We start from the raw sequence: 27,559 nt of genomic DNA on the forward strand, positions 1-27,559 counted from the left end.
GATTTGGACACACTGACCATGAGACGGATGGAAGTTCAGAGGGTGGGAGAGACCCAGCCCAAAGATGAAGATCTGAGACTTGTCAGCCTGCGCATGTCAGCTAAAGAAGGGGGTGGAAGGCAGAGAAGACATCGTGGAGAAAGGCCAGATAACAGAGCAGAGCAAGGTGACCACCTGCTTGGGCCCAAGAAGGTGAAGTGAGAGACTCAGGAAAGCCAGATGAGTGAGGAGGGGAGGGCGGTGGTGTCCGAGGCCACAGAGAGGTGGGCAAGGGAGGCTGGGAAGTGCCTACTGGGCTTGGCACCAGCACCATGGACCCTGATTCTCAAGCGTGGTTTCAGGTGAGTGGAGGTGGAGGCAGATTGGCTACTTGAAACAGGAGGGCCGGGGGTAGAAGGTGAGGAAATGAAGGACACAGCCATATTCTCTCCTTTCCAACAGGCTTGGAGAGGGACCCGAGTGGCTGGGGAGGGACGGGGGAAAGTGGGAAGGGTTTGATTTTGTTTAATTAAAGATGGCAGCATCTTGGGGATCCTAAGGATTAGAGTCAAATCAACAAATGTATCTTGAGCATCACCCCCCCACACACAAGATGATGGAGATGTAGTTTCTGACTCCAGGAACCGCATCCTGGTGAGGAAAGCTGCTGGAACCCCAGAGTGCAGGTGAGTGACTCTGCCTGGGGTCAGAGGGACCTGGGCAGAGGGTGAGTGGAGACAGGGCCCCATCTCCCAGGCCGGGATGGGCAGGGCAGACCAAACCCACAGCCCATCTCCCCTCCTGAACCTGGGCAACACCAGGGATGTCTTAAGGGTGTGACATGTGTGAGCTGATCATTAGCCCAGCTCCCAAATGCCTCACCAACTAACCAGCAATCACTGCAGGGACTGGCTCCAGGGACCCCCATCTCTGTGGAGAGGGGCTCGCTAGGATAAGCTCACTGGGGCACCAGGGTCTCAGAGATGCCCAGACCACTTCTCCTTTTACAGAAGGGACAAGACTTGCCCAACACCCAGCAGGTTGATGTGGCAGCTAGGACTGTACCCTGCTAGGTCTCCACCTCTCAGACTTCTGTTTATTTCCGAGTCAGCACAGACCAGGAAGCTATAAACCTCAGAGGAGTGGAGACAGGCCCACCTTGTCTTCACCCTGCTCAGGATGCACACGGACCTATGCCTCTATCCTCACCACTGGGAATTTCAGCCAATTAACAAAACACAGGACAGCAGGAATCTCCCAGGCAGTCTCCCCTCCCACGCCCTCTGGACAGCATCCCAGTGCCCTGATAGCAGTGAGGCGTGACAACTGTTTACAAAGGGATCTCGAGGACCACCCCATGCCCCACCCAATATGGCCTGCTGTGCCTAGGGATCCCCACACTGCGCTCCTCTCCCTGAATCTTAATCCTTATGTAAGCTGGACTGGGACCCACATAAACACCACCAGGAGTTTAAAAACAAAACATGGAAATTTGTGTTCCATGTTATTCTAACCAAAATTAACCTTGCCCTCGCCCTGAACCCTCATCCTTTATCTTTCCTCCCATGTGGTCCTGACACACTCTCCCTTTCGTGATGTGCAGCTGTTTCTCGACAGTGAGACTGGACGGGCTCTGAGGGAGGGTTGCTCCCCACTAAATCCAGAGGAGCGCCCCTGAACGGTGGCTGTCTGTGCGTGGGAGCTAGCTCATGATCACACCCCTCTCTCTGTCCCACTGCCCATCACATCTAACACTGTCTTGTTCCGAAGGAGACAAAAACTCATGCTTCTTCCCCATTCTTCTCTCCAGACAGCAAGTCTTTTCATTACTGAGCGACGACTTTTTATTTAACTTATGTGGTGATGACCAAGTGCCATGTGTGTGTCAAGCAGGCCCCGCCCTCAAGGCTCCAGGTCCACATGAGGCCCTGGGCCATGCAGGGTGGATGGCAGGTCTGCAGGTGGCTCGCAAGGCCGTTGTACCTACACCAGTCCTAGGAGGGATGAGGACACGTGCTCCTTCTCGCCACTGATCTCTGAGCCCTGACATCACAGGCATCTGAGAAGAGCAGGGTCATCCTCTCTCTAGAGGCCTGGACTCACTAGCCAGCCTCGGCAACAAAGCATCTGCAGACCCACGTGTGTCACATGTGCCTGCCCCAAGGAAATATCCGCATAGATGGATGCTACAGGACTTTCTCTCGTGATTAACAATATGAATGCAAAATTTAAAGCATTAGTAGCTTCATGGTAACTTCACTAAGAAAATACCACTGTTACCACACAGAGGCATGATATTGGAAAACATGGAAAAGCAGTTTCCAGGTGAAACACCTCTACAAGTCAGGAAGCACCCTGAATGCAGGGAGCGAGTCTTGTTTGTGTCTGGATCCGGTATAGGACTTGGCCCCAAGCAGGCGCTAAGTCACTGTGTCTGCTTGGACAAGGCAAGGAATGAAAACAGACTGCAGCCTTCAAGGATGGTGTCGGGGTGAAACATGGGAGCCATGCTTTTGTGGTCCCCAAGTGCAGGAGGGGCTGGAGGGGCCGCTGAGGCAGCAGTTGGGGAAAACCTGTGCTTGACTGTCCCCAATTCTCTCGGCAGCGTTTCCAGCCATCCATGGAAGCCCCGGGATGTGCCTGTATACTGGAACCTGCTGTGCCGGGATTTATGCCTTTCAAGTTTAGCAGAACCAGTGGACCATCTCCAGGACAAAGCCCAGAGCTAGTCTCCCACCCCCACCCTCTCTCAGCACCCAGGGGCCTTCTCTGCAGGGGACAGGGTGAATGCTGTGTCATTAACATTCCACTGGGAACCGACACTCCCTGAGTAGGTCTGAGGAACTAACAGGCCCTGGACCACAGCCTTCCCTGACTTGCCTCTGCAGGGCCGAGGGGCCCGAGGGCCCACCTACAGCGGGAGAGCATTCCCCAAGCACGCCTGTCAGCAGCTAGGCAGGAGGCCCTGAACAGGGAGGACGCAACACTGTGCTTCCCAGCCCTCTGTTCGGTCCCTTCAAAAGCCTCCTAGGCAGCAAGAATCAACACTGGGATTATTTCTTACCATCGAAAAGGCCCCTCAGTATGTGTTGGTAAACTGACCTCACCCAGCTCATTAAAACCACCTCCAAACCCCAAGATTGGCAATGGGGCAAAATTCCTAAATTCTCAGAAGAGGGTCCAGGAACCCGCTGCTGATGTGAGGCAGTCAGGGTGAGTGGTCAAAGCATCAGTGACCCCCCCTGGGCCCTGGTCTCTGTTCCTGCTTCAGCCCTGACAGCCTCCCCTCCATCTACCATAACCTGGGTATCAGAGTAGGGTCCAGCACTGAGGGCTTCCTGTGGTTTGCTCAAACAATAGGTATTTTACCTCTTTCATCTTAAAAACCTCAGGAATTAGTACAATTATCTCTATTTTACAGATAAGGATGCTGGTCCTGGCCAGATGTAGCCACAGAAACTGCAAGGAGTCTAAGAAAAAAGAAGACAGGTGACTAGAAAGTCATCGCTGCGGCATGAAGCAGGAGAAAGAAAAATTTGGAAAGAAATCAGTACCCTTCACCACCCAACCATATTCCTTCCCTTGACCACCTGACACTTCGAGAGAGGGGAGGAGCAGAGATGGAGGAGCAGAGATGGAGGCCTGAGGTGCAGAGGAAGCAACAGCTGTAGAAGTGTTACAGCTCTGCCCCCGCCAAAGCCACCAAGGACAGAGCCATAGAAAGGGCTTTCTTAGAAGTGTCCAGAGAGGCGTCCTGCCAGCCCCGCCCACCGGAAACCCCCACCTCCATGTGGGCCACGCCCACCGGAAGCCCCACCTCCATGCGGGCCCTGCCCACAGGAAACCTACCTCCATGTGGGCCCCGCCCACTGGAAGCTCCCCGCTCACCTCCATGCGGGCCTTGTAAAAGTCCACATCGTGCAGCTTCTCCCGGCAGCGCACCAGCTCCATCTCCAGCCTCTCCAAGCGGTTCGCTTTCTCCCGCAGGGAGTCCAGCTCATCGCGATAGGCGCGGGCAGAGCGGGCGTCAGCTGCCAGCTGGATGTTCTGGGAGACGGGCAAAGACAGGAGCCTCGCTTAGGACACTCCTCTGGGGAGGGAGGAGAGGGCTGAGTCTTTGAAGTGCAGTGTTTCCACGCCATCTCGGTGGCCCAGGGGCTTCACGTGCAGGCCATTGCATGTGGTCCCCACAAGCTGTCCCTAAAAAACTGTCACCCTCACAGCTGTTCTCAGGACAACTGGCTCTCAGGCAGTGCTGCTTGAGTTTGAATACAGAGGCCTTTGCTGAAAGCTCCCAGGGTTGCATTCCTGAACCCCTGGGCCACGGTTACTGGTTACCGGGGAGCCCAAGCCACCCCACCCCCCCTCCACACCCACACCTCTTCCTGCTTACCTCCTGCTTGACTTTCTGCAGCTCTAGCACCAGCTGATCCACCTCATGCCTGGTGTCCACAAGCTGCTCTGTCTTCTCCTCCCTGGGGGCAATTGGGAGGACGCGTGGTGAGAGGGTCTACTCGGCAAGCACCCGGAGCAGCCCACCACCAGCGAGACCCCGGTGGGGAAAGGAAGGACTGGGCTCTGGGGATAAGGAGGGAAACTGGCACGTGGGGCGAGCAGAAATGTCCCTGAATCAAATTCTTTTCCACCTTAAGGTCTTAAACGCCTACCCTCAAACTACATCCATTGGGTACCAGTTAGGTTTCCCTCTGAGGTTACAGAGAGGTAAGGAGACCCTGGCCACAGCTGCAACATTCCCCTGCCAGCCAGGCCGCACAGCCCACTCACTGGTGAGGAGGTGGAAGTGGGCAGCTCCTCAGATGATGGGCACAGTGTCACTCCCAGCTTAGGAAATGGGGAACACGCTCACCAGATGAGGTGAGCATCCTCCCTCCAGCCAAAAACCACACCAGTGCATGGCCATTTAAGGCCCAGACAGCCTGAGTGTGGACTGTCAGGAGCCCTGAAGACCTGGTAGAACCCCTCTTTGTGCAGGCTGGGGGAGGGAGGTAATCAACCCACGTTCAGAGCAGAGCCCAGCTGACTCTGGGGCCCAAGTCAGATCTCCTGTTCACTGCTACGCAGGAGTGAACCGCACATGCTAGAAACACGTCTCTGCATAAAAGCAGAACAGCCCGGGGCCGGCCAGAGGACTCACAGCTCCTGCCTGACACGGCGCAGCCTGGCCTTCGTGTCTGCCAGCTCCACGGCCAGGTGCTGCTTGTCCTCGCTGGAGAGGCTGCTGGTGGGGCTGGGGGTGGACTCGGCGCTGGAGGACTTAATGGGGCTGGGTGGGTGCTGTGCCTGGAGGTAGTCCCGCTCCTGCGTAAGGTCCACGATCAGCTGCAGGGGGCAGGCAGGGAGAGGGAAAGGAGAGGCTAGCACTGTGGGCTCCTGCACCCACACCCTGCACAGTACCTGCGCCCACATTCCGTGCACAACTGACAACAGACAAGAAGGCAATAAAAGATGTCGGCCAGACTGAGAAACCAGGAGGGAAACAGGAGAAATGGGATGTACGTTTTTAAAAGGAGATGAAGTATTTATTCAGTGGGACAAAAAGGAGCATGTGAATGAGGAGGGTCCCTGAGTTCTAAGTTTGGATGAACTTCTACCTTCCCACAGGGGTCTCGGAGGTGACTCCACCAGAAACCAGACAGAGAGGGCCAGGGGGCATCAGGCTTGAGATGAAGAGTCAGGATGAGGAGGGCAGTCCAGGCCCGCATCCCTCCCAGACCCGTCCTGCCAAGATCACCCGCACACGCACCTCCGTGCACTCATCCCGCTCGTCGATGAGCCTCCGGAGGTGAAAGACCATGTTCCTCGACAGAGCCTCCAGCTCCTCGGGGGCCACATCCGGGAGCTCCAACCACTGCAGGTCAAACACGTTCTCCTGGTTGTGGGTCACCTGTGGGCACAGAGTCGGGTACTGCAGAGGAGGGAAGGGAGTGGCCACGGGGGTCCCCGAGAGCGCCCCTCTCAGTGGCCAGGTGGGGTGGGCACAGCTGACTCAGTCCCCTGACATTATTCACCCTCACTGGCAGATTTTCTGTGGCGAGGAGAGGGCTCCTTAAGCAAGTGCAAACTCCCCTCGGCCAAGGTCTGTTAAGACAAGCCATGCCTGCTCTTGACACTGGTTCCAAGAGGACACTGATTTCTTTTTTAAATACCAGAGAGCACTCCTTATAACACAGAATTTCCCTAAACATAACCAGTCATCAGATATTCTTACTGAGGCATCGATTTACAACATAGAGAAGGTAAATCTTAGGGATACAAGGGGTGAGGATGTATGTTATTTCAATGTATGTTATTCAACGTATGTTATTTCTTAAAATCAAAGCCAAATACAGCAAATGTTAAAAATCTTACATTGGAATGTTGAGTACGTAACAATCTTACACTAACTTCTGGGCGAAGTATTTCATAATCTAAAACAATTTTCAGGTAAGCCTGTAACTCATCCCCACAGGCCACCTAAGATTGCCTAGCTTCTCCCTTTCCGGCAGGTGTGAGTGGAAGCCCACAGCTACGTATACACTGGGCAGCCTCTTCAATGACTCGGCCCCTCTGAGCGTCTCAACCTGACCACACCCCCCTCCAAAGACCTGCCACAGGAGATAGAAGATCTATTCTGATTCCCCATGTTCTCAGTTGGGGGAGGTGCGTATTAGCAAAGTCGGGGCCCAGGAGGGAAATCAGAAAGAAAGCAGGGATATGCACACACAGAGGCACACCAAAACAAAGTGCTTACATTTTTCAAAGCAGTAAATGGAGAGAGCAAATAGCTTAAAAAAACCAAAAAACAAAAAACCAATCCAAGGCCCTTCAGTTTCTCAAAAGACACCCACTTTCTTACCTCTCTCCATCTTACAAAGGAAAAGCTGGGATTCAGTCAATCTCAAGAGTTAGGAGAAATCTCACCCCCTGGTACAGGGCACCCTCAAGGCACGGAACTGGGAATGGGAGGCTGGGTTCCAGGCCTGCTCCATACCACTGCCTGGGAAAGGCCTCTGTGAAAGGGGTTCCAGGGGTAGCCACAGCCGCACACCAGGAACCCAAGGAGCTTTTCACTGAAGGCTTATGCTTCTCCTCCTGACTCGGACTCAAGTGGGTCTCCCGTGGGCCTGGGCACCTGAATGTTTAAGAAGCACCCACTAATTCTGAGGCCTCGTCTCCATGGCCAGCCACTTAATTTGATAATCATGCGAGGACCCTTTTCTGGCTGTATACTTTTTTTTTTTTTTTAAATATCCTACTGGCTGAGCAGGAAAGAGTAAGTGGCAAAGACCTGGCTAGTCTCAAAAGGACCCAGTCCCCAGATACACTTTCAAAACAGACACACAAGGAAAATTAAAAGGCAGAATAGTTCCTAGGCTAAAAGGTCACTGACACAAATGGTTGAGAATATTTCGTAACATACTGACTGTTCCCCTGATGCCGGCTTTGCTGGACCCCCTACCCACAACAAGCCTCACCTATCTCTTGCTTCAAATCCTGACTCAGAACTCACCACCCACAGCGCCCTGGCCGGCGGTGAAAGGAAGCCCCTCAGCCCAGTGCAGCCTGTCCCCGGCGCTGGCATGGGCAGCTCGGGCTCAGCTGCCTCCACCAGTTACACACCTGCTCCTACGTCATCCTGCTCGTGTCTTTTCCAGGCATGTATCTCATCTGTCCATTAGACAGAAGGCTGAACCATGTCTCCTGAGATATTAAAACATAAAGTGCTTCTTCTTTTGAAGGAAGAGTGGGGTGGAGTTCAGGGAACTAACTTTCAGGTGAGTGCTTAGTTTCTAGGGGAACCGTCTTCTCAGTTGCTACCGCCTCCGCCAAGGTCAAGGTCCCGATCCCAGCCAGGGGGGCTGAGTCTCCGGAGACAGCCCTTCTGGGGCTCTTCCCAAGGGGTGGTGGCTGTTCCTCTGCCATGTCACTGACGGAAGCTGAGAATCTTCTCTATAAAGATCAACCATTTGAAGCAGGGTGACATTTGCCAGAATACATTTTCAGGGACTGTAAATCAAATTCTGAGCCTAAACCACTTGACAGCTCTTAAAAATAGTCTGAGTCCATATTAGGCAAGAAGAAGAGGCAACAGAAGACTTGATTGAGGTGGGGTTTTTTGTAATTTTTATTTAACCCCCATTTTATTTTAGCTTGCTGACAGCTACCTTTCTAAATAGAATCAATCTGTCTGTGATGTCTGAAACCTAAAATTAGCAAACTCATTAATGGGGGACGTATTCTTCAGACTTTTCACTGGTGGAGAGAGCCTGCCTCCTGGGTGCCACGGGAGCAACTGTCCACAGCTGAGCCCCACAAAGCCACACACCTACCTCCTGTATATGGGCCACGATCCCAGCTTGGGTCTCAATGTCCAGCTGTTTGATTCTTTCGATAAATTCCTCTTTCCTCTCACACTGTGGAGGGTACAAATGTTAATGAAAGCATTTTATAACGAGGGTAACTTGGGGCCACCAGAGCCATAGGAATACAGTTTCAAAAGGAACCACCAACCCAATCCCTGGCTTTTTCTTTTATAACCAAGGATGCTCTGCCCTTCTACCAGCCCCTTATGCTCAAGTTTCTCTAGAAGTGGCTCAGACCACCTATATCTGAATCACCTGGCTGGTGGAAGGGGCACTTGTTTTTAAAAACACGGGGGGTGGGACACAGGCAAGCTCTCCAGGGGATTCTTAAACGACTGGAAATCAGGAACACCTGGTTTAGACCAGCGGATATCAAATCTCACCTGTAATAGGCCAGATGGTAGAAAAAAAAAAAATCTTAGACTGGGCAGGTCATTGTCTGAGCTCCGCTGCTGTACTGTGAAAGCAGCCACAGGTAATACATACAGGAATGAGCGCGGCCATGTTCCCATAAAACTTTATTTACAAAAATAGTTGGCAGGTCAAATCTGGCCCATGGGCGGTTGGCTGATCCTTGCTCAAGATGTTCTTATACTGGGGACAACTGGCTAAATGGCACTGGCCCCAGGGATCCCCACCTGGCCTTCTGCCTAATGGGCCCTCGTGCTAGAAATGGTTGTCACTTAAGACAGTGTTTGTCCCTTCCCTTGCAGGGACCCAGCAACCTTCCGTTATCTTGGGCTGAAAGCAGTTTCACTCCTTCCTCCCCTAAGGGGGTGCTTTATCCCCACCAAGCCAAACACAAGAGCAGCCCTCTCTGTCCCCCGCCAACCCCTACCTGGACAGCACAGCCCAGAACCAGCAGCAGCACCTTCTTAATCTCCTCCATACTCTTCCCTAAATCAAAAGAGCAACATATTTCATTAAGCTCAACTGTTTATAAAATTTTACCAGTGATACGCATCTGCTGGAAGGGGAAAAAAAATCAGATAAACTAAAAAAAAATCACTCTACCTACTCGCATCCACTCAAGGTGTACACACTCCACCTGTTTTCTACACATGGGTTTGTTTATTTTTTAAACCCAGTGAGAATTCTGTACATAATTTTTTGTGGCCCTTTTCCATTCAAATCTGTTGTAAGAAACAATCGTTCCATGATAACTGATGAACGTCAGCATCGCTTTTCAGTGTGTGTGGTAGGCAGGGTACCATGGAAGAGAACAGTCCCCATAGGAGATACTCAGTAGACTCTGAGATAAGACCGTACCCAGCCCTGTCCTTCCATCGTACAAAATCTCAAACAAATAAGGGAGAAGAGTAACGTGGGCCCCTACACTCATCACCGGCTTTACACTATCAGCATTTTCATAGCCAGTCCATCTCCCTCCCGTCCTCTTCGTTTCTCAGTTTCAATGTCTGGCTGGAGCATCCAAAATAAAGCAAGTCCCAGACACCACACACACATTGTTTTTGATGGTCTCAGACTTACTTTTTACAAAGGCTACAAACGAATTCAATCCATCCCTTTCCAGAGATTTGATTTTTTTTTGATATTTTACTGTAAATGATGCTACAGAGAACATCCTGTGAGCTAATTCTTTATGCACACCCTCACTTCCTGCTTTAGGACAAACTCATCTTTTAAGCCTCTCCTACCTCCAAACTGCCCTGCAGAACGGCTCTGCCACTTCACTCTCTCACAACCAGTACACGACGCACCCCACCTCCCCATACCCAGACCAACGCGCTCTCACTGCTCTGTCTCAGTGTTGCCAGTCAGGCCAAAAAGTCCTATTTCATCATTTTGCATTGTGTCTTTCTTTATGCTTGAGGCCAAATGCCTCTTCACCTGTTTATTAATCACTTAAATAGAGTCAGGATAAGGGGACTAAAGACCTGGCCTGGTCACCAGGAAGCCTGTGACCCAGACAAGCTGTACTGCTTTCCAGCCTCAGGCTCCACATCTGTGAAGTGGAGGCAGCTGGCCCGGGGGACGTGCAGGGCGCCTTTCAGGTGAAAAGCTCTATGGTTTTCTGCCTTTCTCACACACCCTTTTCTATTTGGAGAAGAAGGGACATGCCAGAAGAAGCAGTTTCCCTGGAAGACTTACCAACACCTGCTCACGTGGTGCTAAAATGGCCCATAGCATCACCAGCGACCCCTGGGATGAAGAAAACCAAACTGTGCCCCAAGAACTAGCGCTGGGGTTCATTTTGGGTCCTCAGGTGTAAGGCGTGTATAGAGTAACATGTGACCTCGTCCTAATACCTCTCGGCTAAAAGCAGCTTTTCCTGAGACGACATTATTATGGTCGAGTCTCAGGGCTGGCGTCCCCCTTCCCACTTCCCAGTCTGAAGGTGGGCAGGATGGGTGGGTGGGCAGGACACAGGGTCCTTGCAGAGCATTCAGATTCCACACTCACAACAATAAGAATCAACCCACGAAGATCAAACCTTCTCTTTGCTAATAAGTGGAGAACTTCCTCAATGTCTGAAATGGAACAATTCTCCAAAGATTTTTATGGGTTTTTTTTTCCCTTGAGGCCTTTTATTTGGCCTAAGAGGCTCTAATCCTTAGACATAAACACATATATCCCTGCAATGACTCACTTCTGTATTAAGGCTGGAGTGATGATCAGTCACAATTTTAGTTCTGATAAAAAGCAAATGCCCATCTGAGTATTAAAATCCTCCAATCAGTCTCATCAAAATCTCCCCATGGCCACAGTGCTCCCGTCCAGCCCACGTGCCTGTCCTCACCTCTGTCCCTTCACAGTCAGTCCCCAGATGACTGGCAAAGGCTCCTTGTAGGCCCTTTGGTGGACAGAAGAGGGACAGACCCCTTCTAGATGCCATCAGCTCCTTTTCATAAAGTGATTCTACCTTCTGTCGGTCATGTACCTGGTGCTGCAACCAGCCCGGCCGACACGGGAAGAAAGCGTTTTAGGAGCCTCAAATCAGCTCAAACAGAAGTCAGAGTTCACAGAGAACACACAGCAAAGGCCCCAGAGGACCTAATTATATCATCCTCGAGAGAACTTAAACAGCCTTGACGATGCACTCCCTCAGCCCACAGCAGGAAAAAACGGCAAGTTAAAAGCGGGAAGGAGCACCAGACAGGCCCAGTGTGAGTAGCAAGAGCCCAGGCCGGTTCTCTGATAGCAAGGAAAATACCAGAAACCCCGCACACATACCCGAGGGCTCAGGGCTGCAGTCTGAGGCTGCTCAGGGAAAGAACAAAGGGCTCTCTGCCCGCTCTGCATCCCGCAGTTACGCACAACGACGACCCTGGGTCGGTCATTCGTTCATTCATTCACTCACACCCATCAGACATCAAGAAAAAACTAAGCTTGACCCAGAGCACTGCTGGAAAAGGATGGAATTCCAGTTTTCTAAGTTTTGTAACAGAGAGGAGAGAAAAACACTTCAAAAGTAGAAAATTAATTTTAGAAAAATGTTCAGAAAAAAATTACTTAGATTTCCTCACGATGAACAGGGCACTAGGAAATTCACCTCTACTCTCATTCACGTGAAGCAGGGCTGTGCTCACACCAAGCTACGTGAATAAGGACATTTGCTGTATTATAACAAATGTGTCCTGTGACCTTTACCTGTACACAGATTCTGAGGAAACTTTAAAAAAAAAAGAAAAAGAGAGAGGGAGAGAGAGAAAAGCAGAAGTTCCCTCATTTCTCGTGGGAAGCCGACGCCCAATTTCTCCCAGGATTTCAGCAGTAAGAAGAACTACTGCTATTTTCAAGAATCTACCAGATTGTGGGTTTTGAATAGTTTCAAAACACACCAGAAGACTCTCTACTGGGTCCCTGCCAGCAAGACTGGCACAGGGACACAGCTGAGCTGGCAAAGAAGAAACAAACCTACAGACGACTCCCTCCCGAGCACCGACCATGTGCTGAGTGCTCGCAGAGAACATAACCATAAGCAGCAGGGCCCTCGGAGCCCAGACCTAGAAAACCAGCAATTTAAAGAAGCTGATGACATGCTACGGGAACCCAGAGGAAGGGCCTCGAGTGTGCAGTACGGATAAGGCAAGGCTTCCTAAAGGAAATGACTTTGGAGCTGAGACCCAAGGGTGAGGAGAGACTTGGGGGCTTTTCAGGGACAGGGAAGAGCGTGTGCAAAGGCCTAGACAAAAGAGAACAGAACATGGTGTGTGTCAAATTGTAAGTGCTTTGTGCTTGAGTTTATTAAGTGGGTATTCAGAGTGAGAAATGGGGCGGCAGGGTATGAAGCAACGTGGTTTTCTGTACCTGGTGAGTCACAAGCAACCAATGGGTGGTAGGAGGGTCGAGCACATCACACATCCTTTGCATCTACCCACAACCCCAGGGGGAATCCCACAACAGCCTGAGCTAACGGCTGAGTCTACGAAAGACCTTTTTTACTTACTATCTGCTTCCTAGAGTCTTGGCAAAGAGAAACTCTCTCCGGCCTTTCTCAGCACAAATTGACTGCATATACACTGCTCTGAGCTATATGTAAAGCTACAGATGTTTGCCGCAATCGGTTTCCAAAACAGAAGGGAAACTATCTGATATGCACATGTGATAAAGGTGGGCTTGGGGATGAAGTGCAGTGGGACAAGTTAAGTACACCAAGCTCTAGAACGTGGAGGCTGAATCAGATCAGGGTTGGAAAATTCCCTGACTTTCTAATCTCATGTCCGTGGCAGACACGGCTAGTCAATTACAACGCTTTCTTACTGAGCCTGGAACAAGGCCTCAGAAACCTCCTGAACCCAGCACTGTACATACAGCCACTGCTCATCAATGAAAGTTGGCACATGAAACAAAACCTGTCTTCCATGCCTGGTTCATAATCTCTCAGGTCCTTTTGGTTCTATTCTTTGATTCTCTAAGATGCAGTCATTTGAATGTTCATACATTCTCTGGATATGGAAAATAAATTGTGTTGTCTACAAGTGATCACTTAAGTATGAAGGCAGAAATTTGGACAAAGGAAGGCAAACAGCCCTTTCCGAGAGGCAGCCCTTTCTGCTCCAAACTGCACACACTCTGCCTTACTGAGGGTGGATGGCACAGGGATTCACCTGCAGAGACGGGGGTCGGAGGCAAGCAGGGACCCTGACTTCTTCGTCTGGCTAACGTGGCTCCCACAACCAGAGGCCCAGGGTCTGTGAGTCGCCAGCCAGGCTGCAGGTTGAACCCTCACAATCTGGAAGGACTGACCCATTCAAGTTAGCTCTGCCCTCCCCACGTGCCCTTCGCACCTACAGGCCACAACTGCACTTTCATGTAACATGCTATCACTGGACTTAATCCTCAAAGCAATCCCCAAAGGATGGTATTATCTCCGTTTCACACACAAGAAGAGGCTCAGACAGGCTGAGCCACAGAGCTGAGATTTGGTCACCACCTGCTCTCCCCGCACTCGTCCCCCCCCCCCGCCCCCGACACTGCCATTATTTGTGCACATGTCCCTTCAGAGCAGGGCTCTCCTGTTTAGCTTCTGATCCCAGTGCCACAGTGCAGGCATTTCACCAGTGTCTGCTGACGGAGTGACTGACAGTAACTCTTAGCAACAAGTCCCCGGTAGACGAACAAAGAGAACAGTTTCGGTTTCCTCTCTTTTTGGGGTGGAGAGATATATATATATTTTTTCTTTTCTTTATTAATAACTCTATATTCTGCTCTCCTCTGACTTATATGCTGGAGTCAATGACTAACTGTCCTTTCCCCGATTTCTTAAAAACTGGTCATTTTATAAGGATGGGGCTGTCTCACTGAAGTGAAAGTAACATTACACTGAACACGACCCTGTTCCTCCTCAATGTATAATGACATCTCAAGACTCACCCACCCGGGCACAGCTCTGGAGGCCTTCCTGGGAGCTCTGCTTAGACTGAGAAGAGCTGTTGTTAATTTAACAGTTACCTTGGGTTCCACGAGGAACAGTGTGGACAGTAATTCCTTGTGGATGGGCACGTGGGGACCCTCCATAACACCTGTCCCAGGCCATGGGGTAAGAGGCAGGCACCTCTACACACCACCTCACAGCCTGGAGAACAACTCCTGTGAAACTCTCACCTAGATTTCTTACACCAAGAACGCTACACATGTGACCCCCACCAGGCAAGCCCCAATTGGTTTAACTAGTCATTCAACAAACATTGAGCACATGCGACCTTCGCAGGCACTGAGTCGCACATCTGTGTGAAATGGTGCAGGGGACTCCACAGGGCACCCTGACCAGTGGCCCCCATATTGCACTGTCTCCCCATCACCCACACCGAGTCTGTCCCTACCCACAAGTATCCCCAGCACCACCGTGTGTGGGTAACGAGAAGCCTCTGCCCAGATGACGCAAGACAGAGGCTCCCAGGTCACACGGAGCAACTTCAAACAGGCACGTCAAGCCCCTCAGACAGCGTTACGACCGGAAACAACTCCCATCAGCCTGCCCAGGCCACAGAGGCTGAGAGCTATTTCACTTCCCAGCACCAAACAACAGGAGATCAGAAAAGGAGCATCAACTGCAAGAACTCAGCCTGCGACCCAGAGTCAGCACTGGCTGGAGGGGAGGCAGAGGCAGGAGGCGATCTGAGAAAGGGGCCCTCCCAAGCACCAGGCAGAAAACGCAAAGCCCAGATATGATCGCTGAACATAAAGACCTTTGACAAATAACAGCTCGTCCCTCCTCCTCGGACGGCCAGGGCCACAGAGAGCAGTCCCGCTGGAAGCCATGGCGTGTTCTCTCTGTGTGCAGCCCATTGCTAAGAGGCGATAAACACAGTCCGGTATCCAGGCAGATCCCCAGGCTGCCTGGGACACCAGCCTTTGGCTGTGCTCTGACGCTCGCCTGCGCCAGGCGTTAACCAAGCTTTTCACGTTCCTAGAAGAGCAAAGAGCTGGCTCTCAGCTCAAGTGCCCAGCAACCCCCCATGCTCTAGATGGACCGGAGAACTCATTTCTGAATCCAGGAGGCAGCACAGAAGAAAAGGAGCAGGCCGCGAGACACACCATTTAAAACAGCGTTTGGGTGCCTTTCGGAACCTGCTCCCTCCTCAAGGAAATGCCTGCAAGAATAGTTTTTATTAACTTACTTCTTCCCTCTTCATTTAAAGGACCAAAGGTTTTTGCAAATTAAAAAAAAATTTTTTAAATATATACACACACAGAGGGTAAGAATTCAGGAGAAATGAAAAAAAAAAAAAACAGGTTATGGTTGGGAAAAAGAACACAAGAATCGCTCATTAACCCTAGTGGCAGGCCCCTGACCCACCATCTAGGTCACTTGGCCAGCAGGACACCGGGGAGGGAAGACAATCTCAGTGGCAAGTAGATTGTTCCTAACAAACCAGCCTCGGAGCCCTCCTCCCAGGTGCCGGGGATGGAGGTCGGCCAGCCAGCCCTCGGGTGCACGGACCCTCAGAGGTTCCTGTTAGTCATCAAAAGGCAGAGCCGTGCAACATGAGGGAAGTTTCCATGGGATCCGAAAAGCACTTCAAGGACGCCCTTGACAGGAGAGCAAGTAAACACTGAGAGGGTTAAATATTAAATTCCAAGGAGTTTCAGGAGCTCCGTTTCCCTCCGGCCTTTGAAATCTAAACTTCAGCCGTGACAGAAGACTTCCTCCCTGCCGCTCCGCACGGGCCTGCCAGCACATCTCCACTTCTCTGAGCTTGTCCCACTCAGGACGCTCTCCCTCTACTGCTCTGTCCAGAGTTCTCGGAGGCCCTGCCACACATCTCCTCCTCCAGGAAGCCCTCCTGACCTGCCCAGGCAGTACTCACTATCCACCTTGCACTCTGTGGGAAGCACGCTCCCACCGCTTCTCACCCTGGAACAGACTAGTCACGGACACTGTCTTCCCCCTCTCCTGGCACAACGCAGACTGCGGGCTACTTACAGAGACAGCCTACTCGTCACCACGGCCCCTGGCTCCACGGCGGGCATCTGACAGCTGTAACTGGAGGAGGGCTTGGGTAAGCTGCTCGGCGAGCCTCTGGCCCGCGGGTGCTACTCAGAGGAGGAAGGACACAAGGGGGTTCCTGTCCTCTATTTGGGAGGATCAGAAACTGGCCTCGGGTTTCTCCAGCCAGAGCGGCAGCAGACCAGAGGCCCGCATGAGCTGTGAAGGAAGGACGTCCACGGCACCTGTGGGCACAGAGGCTCCAGCTCCTCAAGGTGCCTTCTCTGTCCCTGGAGGCCCCTTCTGTAACTGCTCTGAGAGAGAGAAGCTGAGGACAAGGACCAGATCACTGAATAGCAACTAGTGGAATCTCCAAGGCTGTCCCCAAAGGTTCCAGGTGTACTCAGAGACGGCACCTGCAGGGAGCCAACATGGGGCCCCTCCATGGACCCGGGAATCCCACCTGGCATTAAGAACTCAAGAAACAGCAGGCAGAAAAATGACGGTGGCCGGTCCTCCTGCTTGGGACCAGCGATTGATTGTTCCCATATGTGACAATCTGTGTAACTTACGGTGATAAATATACCTCTTACCTATGGGACCACTGTGCTGTGTGCCTCTGGATGAGTTCCCTCCCCTCTCTGGGCCGGGTTTCTGCACCTATATGGTTCCCACTTCCCATTCCAAACAGCTGAGGAGCAATCAGCATTCACAAGTCTGAAAACCACCACTGCACTTGGATACAAGCCTTGGAAGAAGAAACAATGCTCTCTTCCAGCATGACTGTTCTATGATTCATCACAGAAATTAATTTGCTAACACCCTGGCTTCCTGTCAGACAAACCTAGGCAGTTTTGTGTGTGTGTGTGTGTGTGTGCGTGTGTGTGTGTGTGGCACAGTGACAGGCCTGGCTGCTGAGAAACCAGAGCCTGATGGGACTGGGGAGCTGGTCTCATTCGGCCAACGCCTTCCCTCATTTTACAGATGCAGCAGACATCATGATCTCATGGTCTTCGTGCAGAATACACTTTTCGATAAACCATGTAAATATGTTTAATGGGAGCACAGCTTGCAACATGGGGGTGCAGGCAGTCTTCAGTGCATCATCGTCGGCCTAGGGCAGCCACACACACGGTGCTGGGCAGAGACTGACTCTCACTTGACCCTGAGCACTGACACTTGACTGCTGTATCTGTAAGAGCATGTGGTTAACATCTGCAGGAGCACTGTCTTGAGGGAAGAGGGAAGAGGGAAGTGGGGGGAGGAGGGGGAAGCAGATGAAGTGGGCCTCCAGCACTTAGGCTCGATATTTACTGAGCACCTACTATGTGGCAGGCACTGCTCTGGACACTTAGAATACACTGGCAGTAACAACGAAAAACCCTCAAAGATTCCCACCCTCGTAATAGATTACATCCTAGAGGGGGAAAAACAAGCAATGAAACAGACATTTAAAAAAAGGGAAATGATAGAGTGTATTGGAGGGTGATGAATGCTGTGAAAAACAGACAACAGGGCGGGATGAGAGGGCTGGGCGTCCTAAGGGGGAGGGAGGGCTACAGTGGCAACAGGGAGGCCAAGATGGGCTGCACTTGGAAGGTGGCATTTGAGTAAAGACTGGAAGGACCTGTCTTGGGAGTATCTGGGAAAGTGTTCCTGGCAGAGGGAACAACCGGTGCACAGACCCCAGCACCTGGAGACAAGAGACATAATCTAATTAGTTAGAAGGCCACTTTACCAGTCAGGAAAAGGAGGGTGGTGTGGCAGCAGGGCAGGAGAGAAGAGCTCAGATGTTTTGAAAGTAGAGCCAAGGCACCTGTCTGAGGAATGAATGGGTGTGGGGAAAGAGAGAAGGCTAAGATTTGGACACCTGGAAACAAGACAAAGGATCCCCTGCAACACCCAGTCCCGTGAGTCTGCGCACGGCCCAGCTACTGGGGAAGGCTGCTGCGAGCCATCGTAGTCACAAGAGCGAGGGTTCGAGCAGGGTCCTGCAGGACACCATGCTGGGCTCCAAGAAGCAGGGTCTTTAGTAACAAGGCACTAGACAGATGCTTTCCCAGGGACAGGTGTCCAGGGAGATGGTTGCAAAACCACACAGCATCAGAGAAGAAATCGAGAGAGATGATTGGAGGTACAAACAGGAAATAAGAGAATGGGGGCTTGGGGACAAGAGGGCAGATATTGAGGAGAGATTTTTAAAGTATATTAAGTGCTTTCTTATATTCATTGAGCTGTCCTTGAATCCCACTCAGGGCAGAAAAAAAGAGCCCAAGGGGTGCAGGATGTTAATTAGACATAGAGTAAAATCTCCTAATAGCATGAGTTGTGACATCTCCCTTTTTTTAGGTCAGAGGAAGGGGGACAAATGCTTGGTGTCTTGGGATCATTCAGTGTCAGAGTGTGTGTGTTTTGGACTAGATGTTCCGCTGGGATCAGTCCTGCCCCGGCACCTGGCTCCACTGAGGTGCATTTGCCAAAACCAAAAAATAACCCCAAACTGAAACGTTATTTATAACAGCATAGCGTCAACATCAGCTAAAAAGAGCACAGGCATGCTCCTGAGGTGCGTAGCAGAATTCGTTTAAAAAGCCGCCCCCCACCACTACTTCTAGGCAACCACACACAAAAGAAAGCAACTTTGTCCTTTATTTGAAAAGAAACCCAAAACACTTTACCCGTTTATTTTTAAAATTTGACACAGAAAAAACCATCCCATAAATATGTCTCTGGCACTCATGTCTGCGTCTTCTTGCTGGTGCACCTCCCCTGCCAACCTCCTCCGCTCTTGGAGCCCCCCGGGACTCCTGTCAAAACCCACCCATGCGTGCGCCCAGCTCTCTTCCCACCAGCCTTGACTGCGGGTGAGGCTCACTACCCCCCCCGCCCAACACCAGGGCCCTCGGAGCCTGTGGCAGTGGGCAGGATTCTCGTCCTTCACTTTCCCAGGGCTCTCCACTTCATCTTTCCAATTTCTCCATCAGAGCTGGGGCCAGAGCCTCTCCCATTGATGTGCACTGATTCTCCATGATGCCGGGGACCGGGGACACAGCACTCACCCGTCACAGTTTAAAAGCTGCTTCTCCACAGTGTTCTAAAACTGGCTTGTGGTGACGGTTGCACAACTGTACGTTTATGGAAAAAAATCACTAAACTGTATACTTAGAATGGGTGCATTTCATGGTATGCAAATTATACCTTGATAAAGCTGTCCACATCTCTGCAGGTGCTTCTGGTTAGCACCAACCCGAGGTGGGACTTGTGTTCTCTGCATGGGGACAATCTCTCGGCCCCGTGTGGTTCCGAGGGGCTAGAACAGGGACTGCTGAGGGCAGGGCTGGAGCCAGGGTTCCGGCGTGTGGGGGTGCCTGTTGGAGAAAGGGCCTGGGGGTCCAGGCTCCCGAACGGCAGCAGGAAGTTGGGACAAGGAAGGGGGGGACACCGACAACAGGAAGGTGGGCAAGCTATGCAGTCTGATGGGGTGACGGGGTGGCTGGGTGGGGGAGGAGGATGCGTTAATTATTAGACTGAACCATATACCACTGCCACCTCTGTAGGTCGAAGTGGTTGAATATCGTCAAATACCTACAGCTCAACCTAACAACTCTCCATCTGTGAGAGGGACGGGAGCTCAGCTCGGGGGCCAGACATGCAGGCTCCCAATCAGCCCCTCTGCTCACAGGCTAAGTGACTGAGGGCTTGTCACTTCAACTCTGTGAGCTGCTGCCTTCTCATCTATACACGGATGGCACAGCCACACCCTAGAAGCACATTCCGTTTCCATTTTTAAATACATGTCCAATGCCCAGCACGGTGGGCTCACCAAGGACTCAAGCAGGGAGCGCCCTTCCTCCTGCTCCCCCACCTTCCTCTCCTCATCGCACGTGGCTGTCTCTAGAACAGATGGAACAGCAGAACTAAGCCTGGACCTACCTCTGCAGGCATCTCTCTCCTCTCTCCTTCTTAACACCAGCCCCCAAATAAGCCAGGACAGACAGCACAGTTCTGCTCGGCAAAGCAGACCCTCACTTTCCTGATGTTACTGCAGAAATACCAGAGTCCCAGTTGTCCCCGGGGCCCAGCCCCGCATCTGGCATCCTCTAGCTGGGGGAACCATGAATAAAGCCAGAAAACAAATGGTCCTAACGCAGAGCGGAGAGCGGCACAAACCAAAGGCTCCCTGCTCCAAACCCACCAAGTGAGGAAGGATGCTCACTGCCAGGGGCCACCACGTGGACCTGGAGGCACCTGCAGAGCTAATGTGTGAGGCTGTGAGTGTTCACGGCTCAGCTGCACTAAAGACGAACGGGTCAAGCCTCCCTCTGGCTCCTGCAGAGCAAAGGCAAGCACATCAGCCAGGACGCCTCTCATAAGTACAGTGATTTGACGGGCAGCTGCACCTGACCCGGTGCCCCCAGAAGCCACGGTCGCTGCTGCTCTCAGGGCCATGTCCTTGGTGGGTCACTCAGTGTACTTCTCCTTTGCTCTCAAGGCAATGTTAGCTCACAGGGACAGGAACAACGGTGGCCAGACTCGAGTGTGAGTGGGGCGAGGAGGTGCCGACAGAGGGAAGTTTCAGTTCCTCCTGCAAGAGCCTCTAATGCGTGGGATCCTTCCTGCATTCCCTGACCCCTCACCTATTGCAAGAGGCTAACGAGGTCCCCATGGGAACCAGGGAAGTCCCAGCCGGCGAGCACATCCGTCCTGCGGGCCTGTGAGCATCTATCCATGAGCCGTGGGGTGCAGGTGACACACAGGGACCTGGAAGGGAGGGAATCCCTCACCCCATTCAGCTCACCCCGAGTCAACTGTCAGGTATGAATTAAGCTCTGATTTTCTGGAAGGTGTCTGGAAGGACATTTCAGTCTTTCAAAGTCACATCAGATGTCTTAGACTTAGGACTTAGAACCCTGCCTACCGGGACCCAAAGACCAGAGGGAGACGTGAAAACAGACACACAACAGGATGTCCTGGTGAGACCTACTGTCGGAGAACAAAGCGTCACAGGATCCCAGTGGAAGGGACACTAGATCCCTCAAAAGATTCTCTCTTGCCAATAGGTAGCACATCCCATGATGATGTGAGGAAGAGAGAGCCCCCATGGGGTCCCCCATATAACAACTCAGGACCTGAGGCAGTGGCCTCGCCTGCCTCTGCACTCAAATCTGAAGGGCGAGAGGATTCACTCTTAGGGAAGAAATGTGCTCTTGGCTTCATGCCTCAGGGTTGTAAGCCCACCCTTTAACATCGCACCAGAACGATCACATGTTTCCACTGTGCTGCCTCCAAGCTGGCAGGCAGAGCTCTGCACCCAACAGCTGCCCAGAGCCGCTGGCACTGTCCAGGCTCTACGGGGGAGCGGGGGGCGGGGGCGGCTTCCACTCACCAGACAGCGGGTCCTTGCCAATCATCAAGACATTGGGCAAATTCATTACGATCAGCTGCTGGAGAACTTCCTGCAGAAACAAAGGGGAAAGGACACTGTTAAAACAAAATGAAGGCTGATTAAGAAAATTACAGTTTATCAAGTTACTGGATGAGCATGCAGCCATTAAACAGTAACTGTGAAAATACTATTTAACAGGAAGGACTAGTTCAGATACAAATAAATGAAAAGTCAGAGCTAACTGTGCTTCCACCTTGATCATTACCATGTTAAAAATGAGGTCTGCCTGTGTACTGAGACTTTGGGGGAAAAAAGATATATTAGATGCTATTTTAGCAGCATTATGGGAGAGCTTCTTTTTAAAAGATGTCTTTATTTTTACTGCATGGTTTGCTTATGCAAAAGGTTAAAGAGATGCTACCGAGTCTTTCCAACCTGATGATTCAGGATCCTATCCTTCAGCAGGCCTTTGGTACAAGTTGTAAATGATTAGACTTCTCTCATTTGCAGCAGTAACTTCCCCGAGAGAGGGATAAATCACAGCTCATCTGTGCCCATCAGAGAGGCGGTGCACGGGAAATGCGCTGCCTTCTGGCCCTCACACCGAGGGTTTCTGAAAGGAGGCCCAGGCACCAGCCGTCAGTCGCGCCCCTTGTCTGGGTGTTTTTAATAGGTTGCCCTCGGAGGGTGCCGACCCACCACCTATGCTTCCCAGGGCATTTCTCAAAGTGGCTTGGTCTTCCCTGCCCAGAGGTGCCTCATTTTTCACAAGTCACAGGATGAAAACCTAACTTTATGGAAGACAAGTAAGGCAGCAGGACTCCTAAGTATTCCTGGTCCTACAGAAGTGGTCACTACAGAAACTCCTGACTGACAAGGCTCCTCTTATGCCTGTAAGAAAATGTGTCCATTGAGACACTTCTGTTAGCCATCGCTCTACTGTGTACTGTGAGGAATCTCTGTGTTCAGTATACTGCCAACTAGCGCTGACAAAGAAAGGGGGACAGCGAACACAACTGCCTGATCCCGCAGGGCCCGGCGGACCCGGCGGAACTCGGAGCCCTCTCTGAATCCCCAGAAGAGAACGGTGGCCTCTGGAAGCACGCTAGGAGGCCACCACCGTCCAAGAGTGTATACGAAGATTTTATCCACCCTCCTTGTTATCTTTCTATGGCTCATGTCCACACAAGAAACTGGGAGGAGGGGATGCTAAACCATCATGTGCACCCCACTCTCAAACACACCAGGCCCCTTTCCCCTCAATATGGGAGAATGCCTTTCTTAACTATCTGGGGTCACAGGTCACCGCATCAAAGATGGCTAGTGTTTTCTCAAACCTATCTCAGTGTTGGGCAGAGCCTGAGTTGTGTAACAGCCTCGGCCCTCCTTCAGGGCTTGGAACAGTCAACAGGGAAAAACTGTCTCTCAGTTGAATGCTCTCATCAAAGGATTCCACAGTCCCACCCTGGGGCAAAGCTCACACCATGAGTAAAATTGGAGAAGTCCACTTTCCAGCTTGCTCATCCTGCAAAAGGAAGGACTCCCGACCAGATCAGTCCATTCTGTCATGGAGTCCCTAAACTCAAGTGCTCCACCCAACTTCTACAATATTTCCTTGTTATCACTGTCCAAACTTCTACAGTCCCTTCTGAAGTCTTGGCTGGTTTCCCTCTGCCATGGTCCACTGTCGGGGCATTAGCCCTATTATACAAAACGGTATTTTTATGCTAATGATTACCTAAGCAAAAGACTGCTGGAAATGTTGCTAGAAAATATTGCTGGAAAATCCATTCTCCTTCCAAAGCAGGATGTTTAATTTTGTCTGATCGTACTTTCTAATTTTCCCACAAGAAACATGTGCCCCTTGTGCAATTAAGGAATACCGTTTTATGAACAATGTTTTATTGATCTGTTCCTTTCAGAACCCCATGGGGTTTCCAAGATTTAATACTGTGGTCAAAAACACCCCCAGATGTTAACTGTTCTCCTCAAAGGGCCACCTGTCACATTTCCAGCAAAAGCAGGCTCAGAATATGTGAGTGCCAGGGTCAGAGCTGTCCAGTAGAAATAGAACATGAGACACATTAATTTCAAATGTTCTAGTAGTCACCTTAAAAAATTAAAAAGAAACAGGTGAAAATATTCTAATAATATACTTCAAGCCAATATATCCAAAAAATTATTGTTTCACCACATAACTGACATAAAATCATGAATGAGATATTTCACATTCTTTTTCACATTAAGTCTCTGAAATCCGGTTCGTAGTTTACACTCAAAGCACATCTCAATTCAGATGCTAAATTTTCATTGCAAACACGATCTCAAAAAGTAGACTCGCATACCCAACTTACTTCAAACACACCTAAAAGCTTCTTAATAACTGAATCGAGTGTCAATTTCTAAGTCTGAATTAATTAAAACTTCACTTCGTGTATGGCTCAAGTGGTAGAGCGCATGCTCAGCACCCAGGAGGTCCTGGGTTCAATCCCTGGTACCTCCTCCAAGCGGAAATCAATGAAGAAACCTAATTACCTCTCCCTCAGAAAAACTCACCTCAGTCACTCCTGCCACATCTGGAGGCCCCACCAGCCACATGTAGCTAGTGGCTGTCGGGCTCAACACTGGTGACTAAAGGACTCAGTGGCCCTCAGTCCTTGAGGAAAGCCAAGCAAATGCGCCCCCTCAGGGTGGCAGGGCCTCCAGGGCGACAGGCCAGTCCCTCGGTCTAGTGGGGACGTGAGGAGGCTGCAGACGAGGGGCCCCCTCCCGCCTGGTACCCGGAACAGAAAGCCACTGTGGAGAGCGCAGCTTACACTGGCCTGCTTGGCGGGCACCTGGTCACACCCTGCTGGCCACATGGGGTGGGACAGAGCGAGGATGCAGAGCACAAGCCCCAAAGTGTGCTCTGAGCAGCCCCCAAATTTATAACAAGCCCTCCTCGTGCCACCTGGGCCTTTGCAAAGGCAGAAACAAAGGCCACTGTCACATCCTGAGGCCAGGATGAGGGAAGAGGAAACACAAGCCTTGCAGCCTCTCGTGCCACCCCATCCTTGTGGCCTGACCACAGGAGGAAAGAGTGAGGCTTGGGTGCACCCCTCCTGGAGCGCTCCGCACCCCCCCCCCCCGTAGAGAACTCAGGTGCAGGAAGGGAGGAATGGTTGGGGCTGGGGGAATTAAACACTGAAATCCAGAGTAGACTTTGCACCCCTCCTCCTTCCCCACCCCCTTTAGGTTTGTTCTCAGGTCCTAATAATAACATGTCGGGAAAACCCCCGATTTTCCTTTTCATAAATGAAACTGCACTAACTGCATCTTGGAAGGATCTCATCGGTGATCACTTTAAACAAACTAAAAGTCACAAAAATAGGTCAGAGCATGGTGGCTTTATCTGGATTCTCAGCAGCAAAGGGGCGGAGGCTGGAAAGTGCTTTGTAATGTAAAAGGGGAAAGAACCCATCTGACCCCACCCCAGCAGCAAATCTAAAACTTGGGATCTTAACTCCGGAAGTTCCTCCAGGGGCTGTCCTGACAGAAACAGGGCCCTACACCTGGGGGAGGGAAGGGACCAGCCAGGACACTCTCCAGGAAGCGTCTGTCACCCCAGCAGGGGGTCCCAGGGACTGCATCCAGGTTTGCACATGGTGTCAACAAGCGGGGAGACTGCCAGCTTCCTGATCAGGAGCCTGATCCGGGGAGTGCGAGGGCTGTCTGGAGGCCATGGCACTGGCTCCCAGAAGTCACAGGCGGGGGGGGGGGGGGGGGGGGGGGAGTGGGGAGAAGAACCAGAACAGAACCAGGAAGCCTAGTGGAAGGAAAACGCTCCCTTCCTATTAGAATTCTCTCCCGACAAGGACAAATGTACTCTACTCAGTGGGGAAAACACAGGACACAGGCAAGCCCCATTCCAGGCTGCACAGGTAATGGAGCTCTGCCAGTGACAGGAAGGATGGAGGAGGAGCGGGTGAGCACATTCCAGCGGCACCTGGTCACGTGCAGAACTCACGCATGATCACAACTGAGTGAGTGGCCCTGGTGGATGGGGAGACCTCTCAGCCACCCCGGAGCAAACAAGACCAGCACCCAGGCTCATGGCCTCACTGAGCCACAACATCCCCGCTGGTCAGCACTGCTCCCCGACTCAGAACCCAACCCAGGGCCCAGGCTGCAACTCCTGGTCGGATCTGAGAGGTCACATGGCACCCTTTCCGTCCCTCCTGTCACCAGCCTTCACATGGCCAGCACTGCAGCCTAGACATTCCTTCCCTTCCAAACACCCTCAAACCTCACTCTTCCCAGGGAAACACTTAGGTTTCTGGAGCGTCTGCACCTTATGGGTGTCGGTGGTGTTAAGTCTTAGGATAAAAAGATCTGGGGGGCTCAGCCACTGCCCTCTGCAAGGGAGCTCTGGGAGGCAGGGGCACGGAGGGAAGGGAAGACAGGGGCCTGGGGCAGCACAGCAGGGGCAGGGAGAGGCCCTGGAACAGACCCTGGGTCAGGCCTGGATGCCTCAATCCACCTGGTCTGCCCCCAGGGCCTGAGGTGACCCTGTGGCTCCCAGGGCTTGTCGATGAAGCTCATTTTCTGCGTTTTGCCTAGTCGCCTCCAGTAACTGTCAGGTCCCTGTGGGGGACAGGCCTCCTAATTCCTTCCTAGCCAGTCTCTACCCAAGACTTGGGGACAGTGCACGGACTCAGCCGTGGCAGCCGAACGTCCCAGAAGCCCTAAAACAAGACTGTGCTTTCTGCCAGGACCTCCTCCCTTGGTTTGGAACAGGAGGACTCAGCCCAGCCCCCCTCAAACTCACCCCTTCGACTCACCTTTGAGCATAAGTGTGTGTACCCCAAACGCTGCCTACTTTACCTTAAAACTGTCAACAGAATATTAACTAGAGGCTTTAAAACCAACCCCCCTAAAACCTCAAAACACAAATCCAAGTATGACGGGGCATGTGATAAGGAGACAGCACTTTAGTATCTGTCACAAACCGAAGCTGGGAAATGGTCAGGTAACAGAAGACAACGGCCACTATACTGGTTAGGAAGATGACAAAAAATGCTTAAATGAGTAAAAAGATACCTAACTGGAGATAGGATAATAAAGATATTCTGAAAAAGAAGGAACCCTCAAAGGAAATATGCCAAAACAACAGAACTCTCTTTATTAGAGTGACCAGGACAAGAGCAAGGTCTCCCAACATTTAAAAAAGATTCTGTGACATGGTTGCATGACTATAAATTATTTTCACCCAGTGGCACGACTTCCTAAAGAACGTACAGTCAGCAGCAACTCTTTAACAGATATTGAACTGTGAACATGACAGAGCCACTAAAAAAAAAAGAAAAAATCCTTTCCCCAAGACAATTCACAAAGTATCCAACATGAAAAATGATATAGATTATTGGTTTTTTAAAATCATCCCCCCTCCCCAATCAAACTGTACTCCAGCATTGTCCATCAGGAACTGCAAAGCCTCCATCAGCCGGGAAGAAGCCAGGAGAATCCAGCTGGCTGCCCAGGGATGAGGGCAGAGGCTGGCTTACAGCCCTGGGCCCCATGTGAGGGGTGAGGCAGGAGGCCCTGTGGGAAGGGTGGGCTGTCAGAGCACCAGCCCCTGGAAATCAGAGGCTCAAGGATCCCAGAGAAGCACCCCCACTGCCTGAGGTAATGCAGGCGCCTCACTGAAAAGGCTTAAAATCCTGTCAGGGCCGCTGTCGACCTCTGCGCCTGCTCAAACAGAAAGGTCACTTTCTCCACCGGTGGAAGGAAGAAACACAAGGTCCTGGAAAAGTTGCAGGGTGGAAACACTGCGTGTATCTTCAGCTTCCACTGGAAACACTGGGATTGTCGGATGAAGACAATGATTTCATGAAGAAAGGGAAGAAATCTTTTCTCCTCCCAAAATGAAACTGAATTTTATGGCACAACATTTTGTCA

The 27,559-nt window shown here is 51.4% G+C and overlaps 1 protein-coding gene across 4 annotated transcripts in view; it reads right to left on the reverse strand.

The window, feature by feature from the left end:
- The window catches only part of CCDC88C (coiled-coil domain containing 88C), a 121,587-nt gene that overhangs the window by 49,876 nt on the left and 44,152 nt on the right, over window positions 1-27,559 (reverse strand). For all 4 annotated transcript variants that reach the window (XR_012073801.1, XR_012073803.1, XR_012073802.1 and 1 more), the window contains exons 4-10: window positions 21,623-21,692; window positions 9,181-9,239; window positions 8,310-8,393; window positions 5,744-5,884; window positions 5,135-5,319; window positions 4,373-4,454; window positions 3,868-4,026 (exon numbers count right to left, since the gene is read on the reverse strand). Coding sequence is in view for 1 of the 4 variants with exons in the window: in XM_006208196.4 (XP_006208258.2) it covers window positions 3,868-4,026; window positions 4,373-4,454; window positions 5,135-5,319; window positions 5,744-5,884; window positions 8,310-8,393; window positions 9,181-9,239; window positions 21,623-21,692 (780 nt within the window). In the remaining 3 variants the exon portion in view is untranslated. The remainder of the gene's footprint in view (window positions 1-3,867; window positions 4,027-4,372; window positions 4,455-5,134; window positions 5,320-5,743; window positions 5,885-8,309; window positions 8,394-9,180; window positions 9,240-21,622; window positions 21,693-27,559) is intronic.

This window comes from Vicugna pacos, chromosome 6 (genome assembly GCF_048564905.1).
Source record: "Vicugna pacos chromosome 6, VicPac4, whole genome shotgun sequence".
Classification (NCBI taxonomy): domain Eukaryota; kingdom Metazoa; phylum Chordata; class Mammalia; order Artiodactyla; family Camelidae; genus Vicugna; species Vicugna pacos.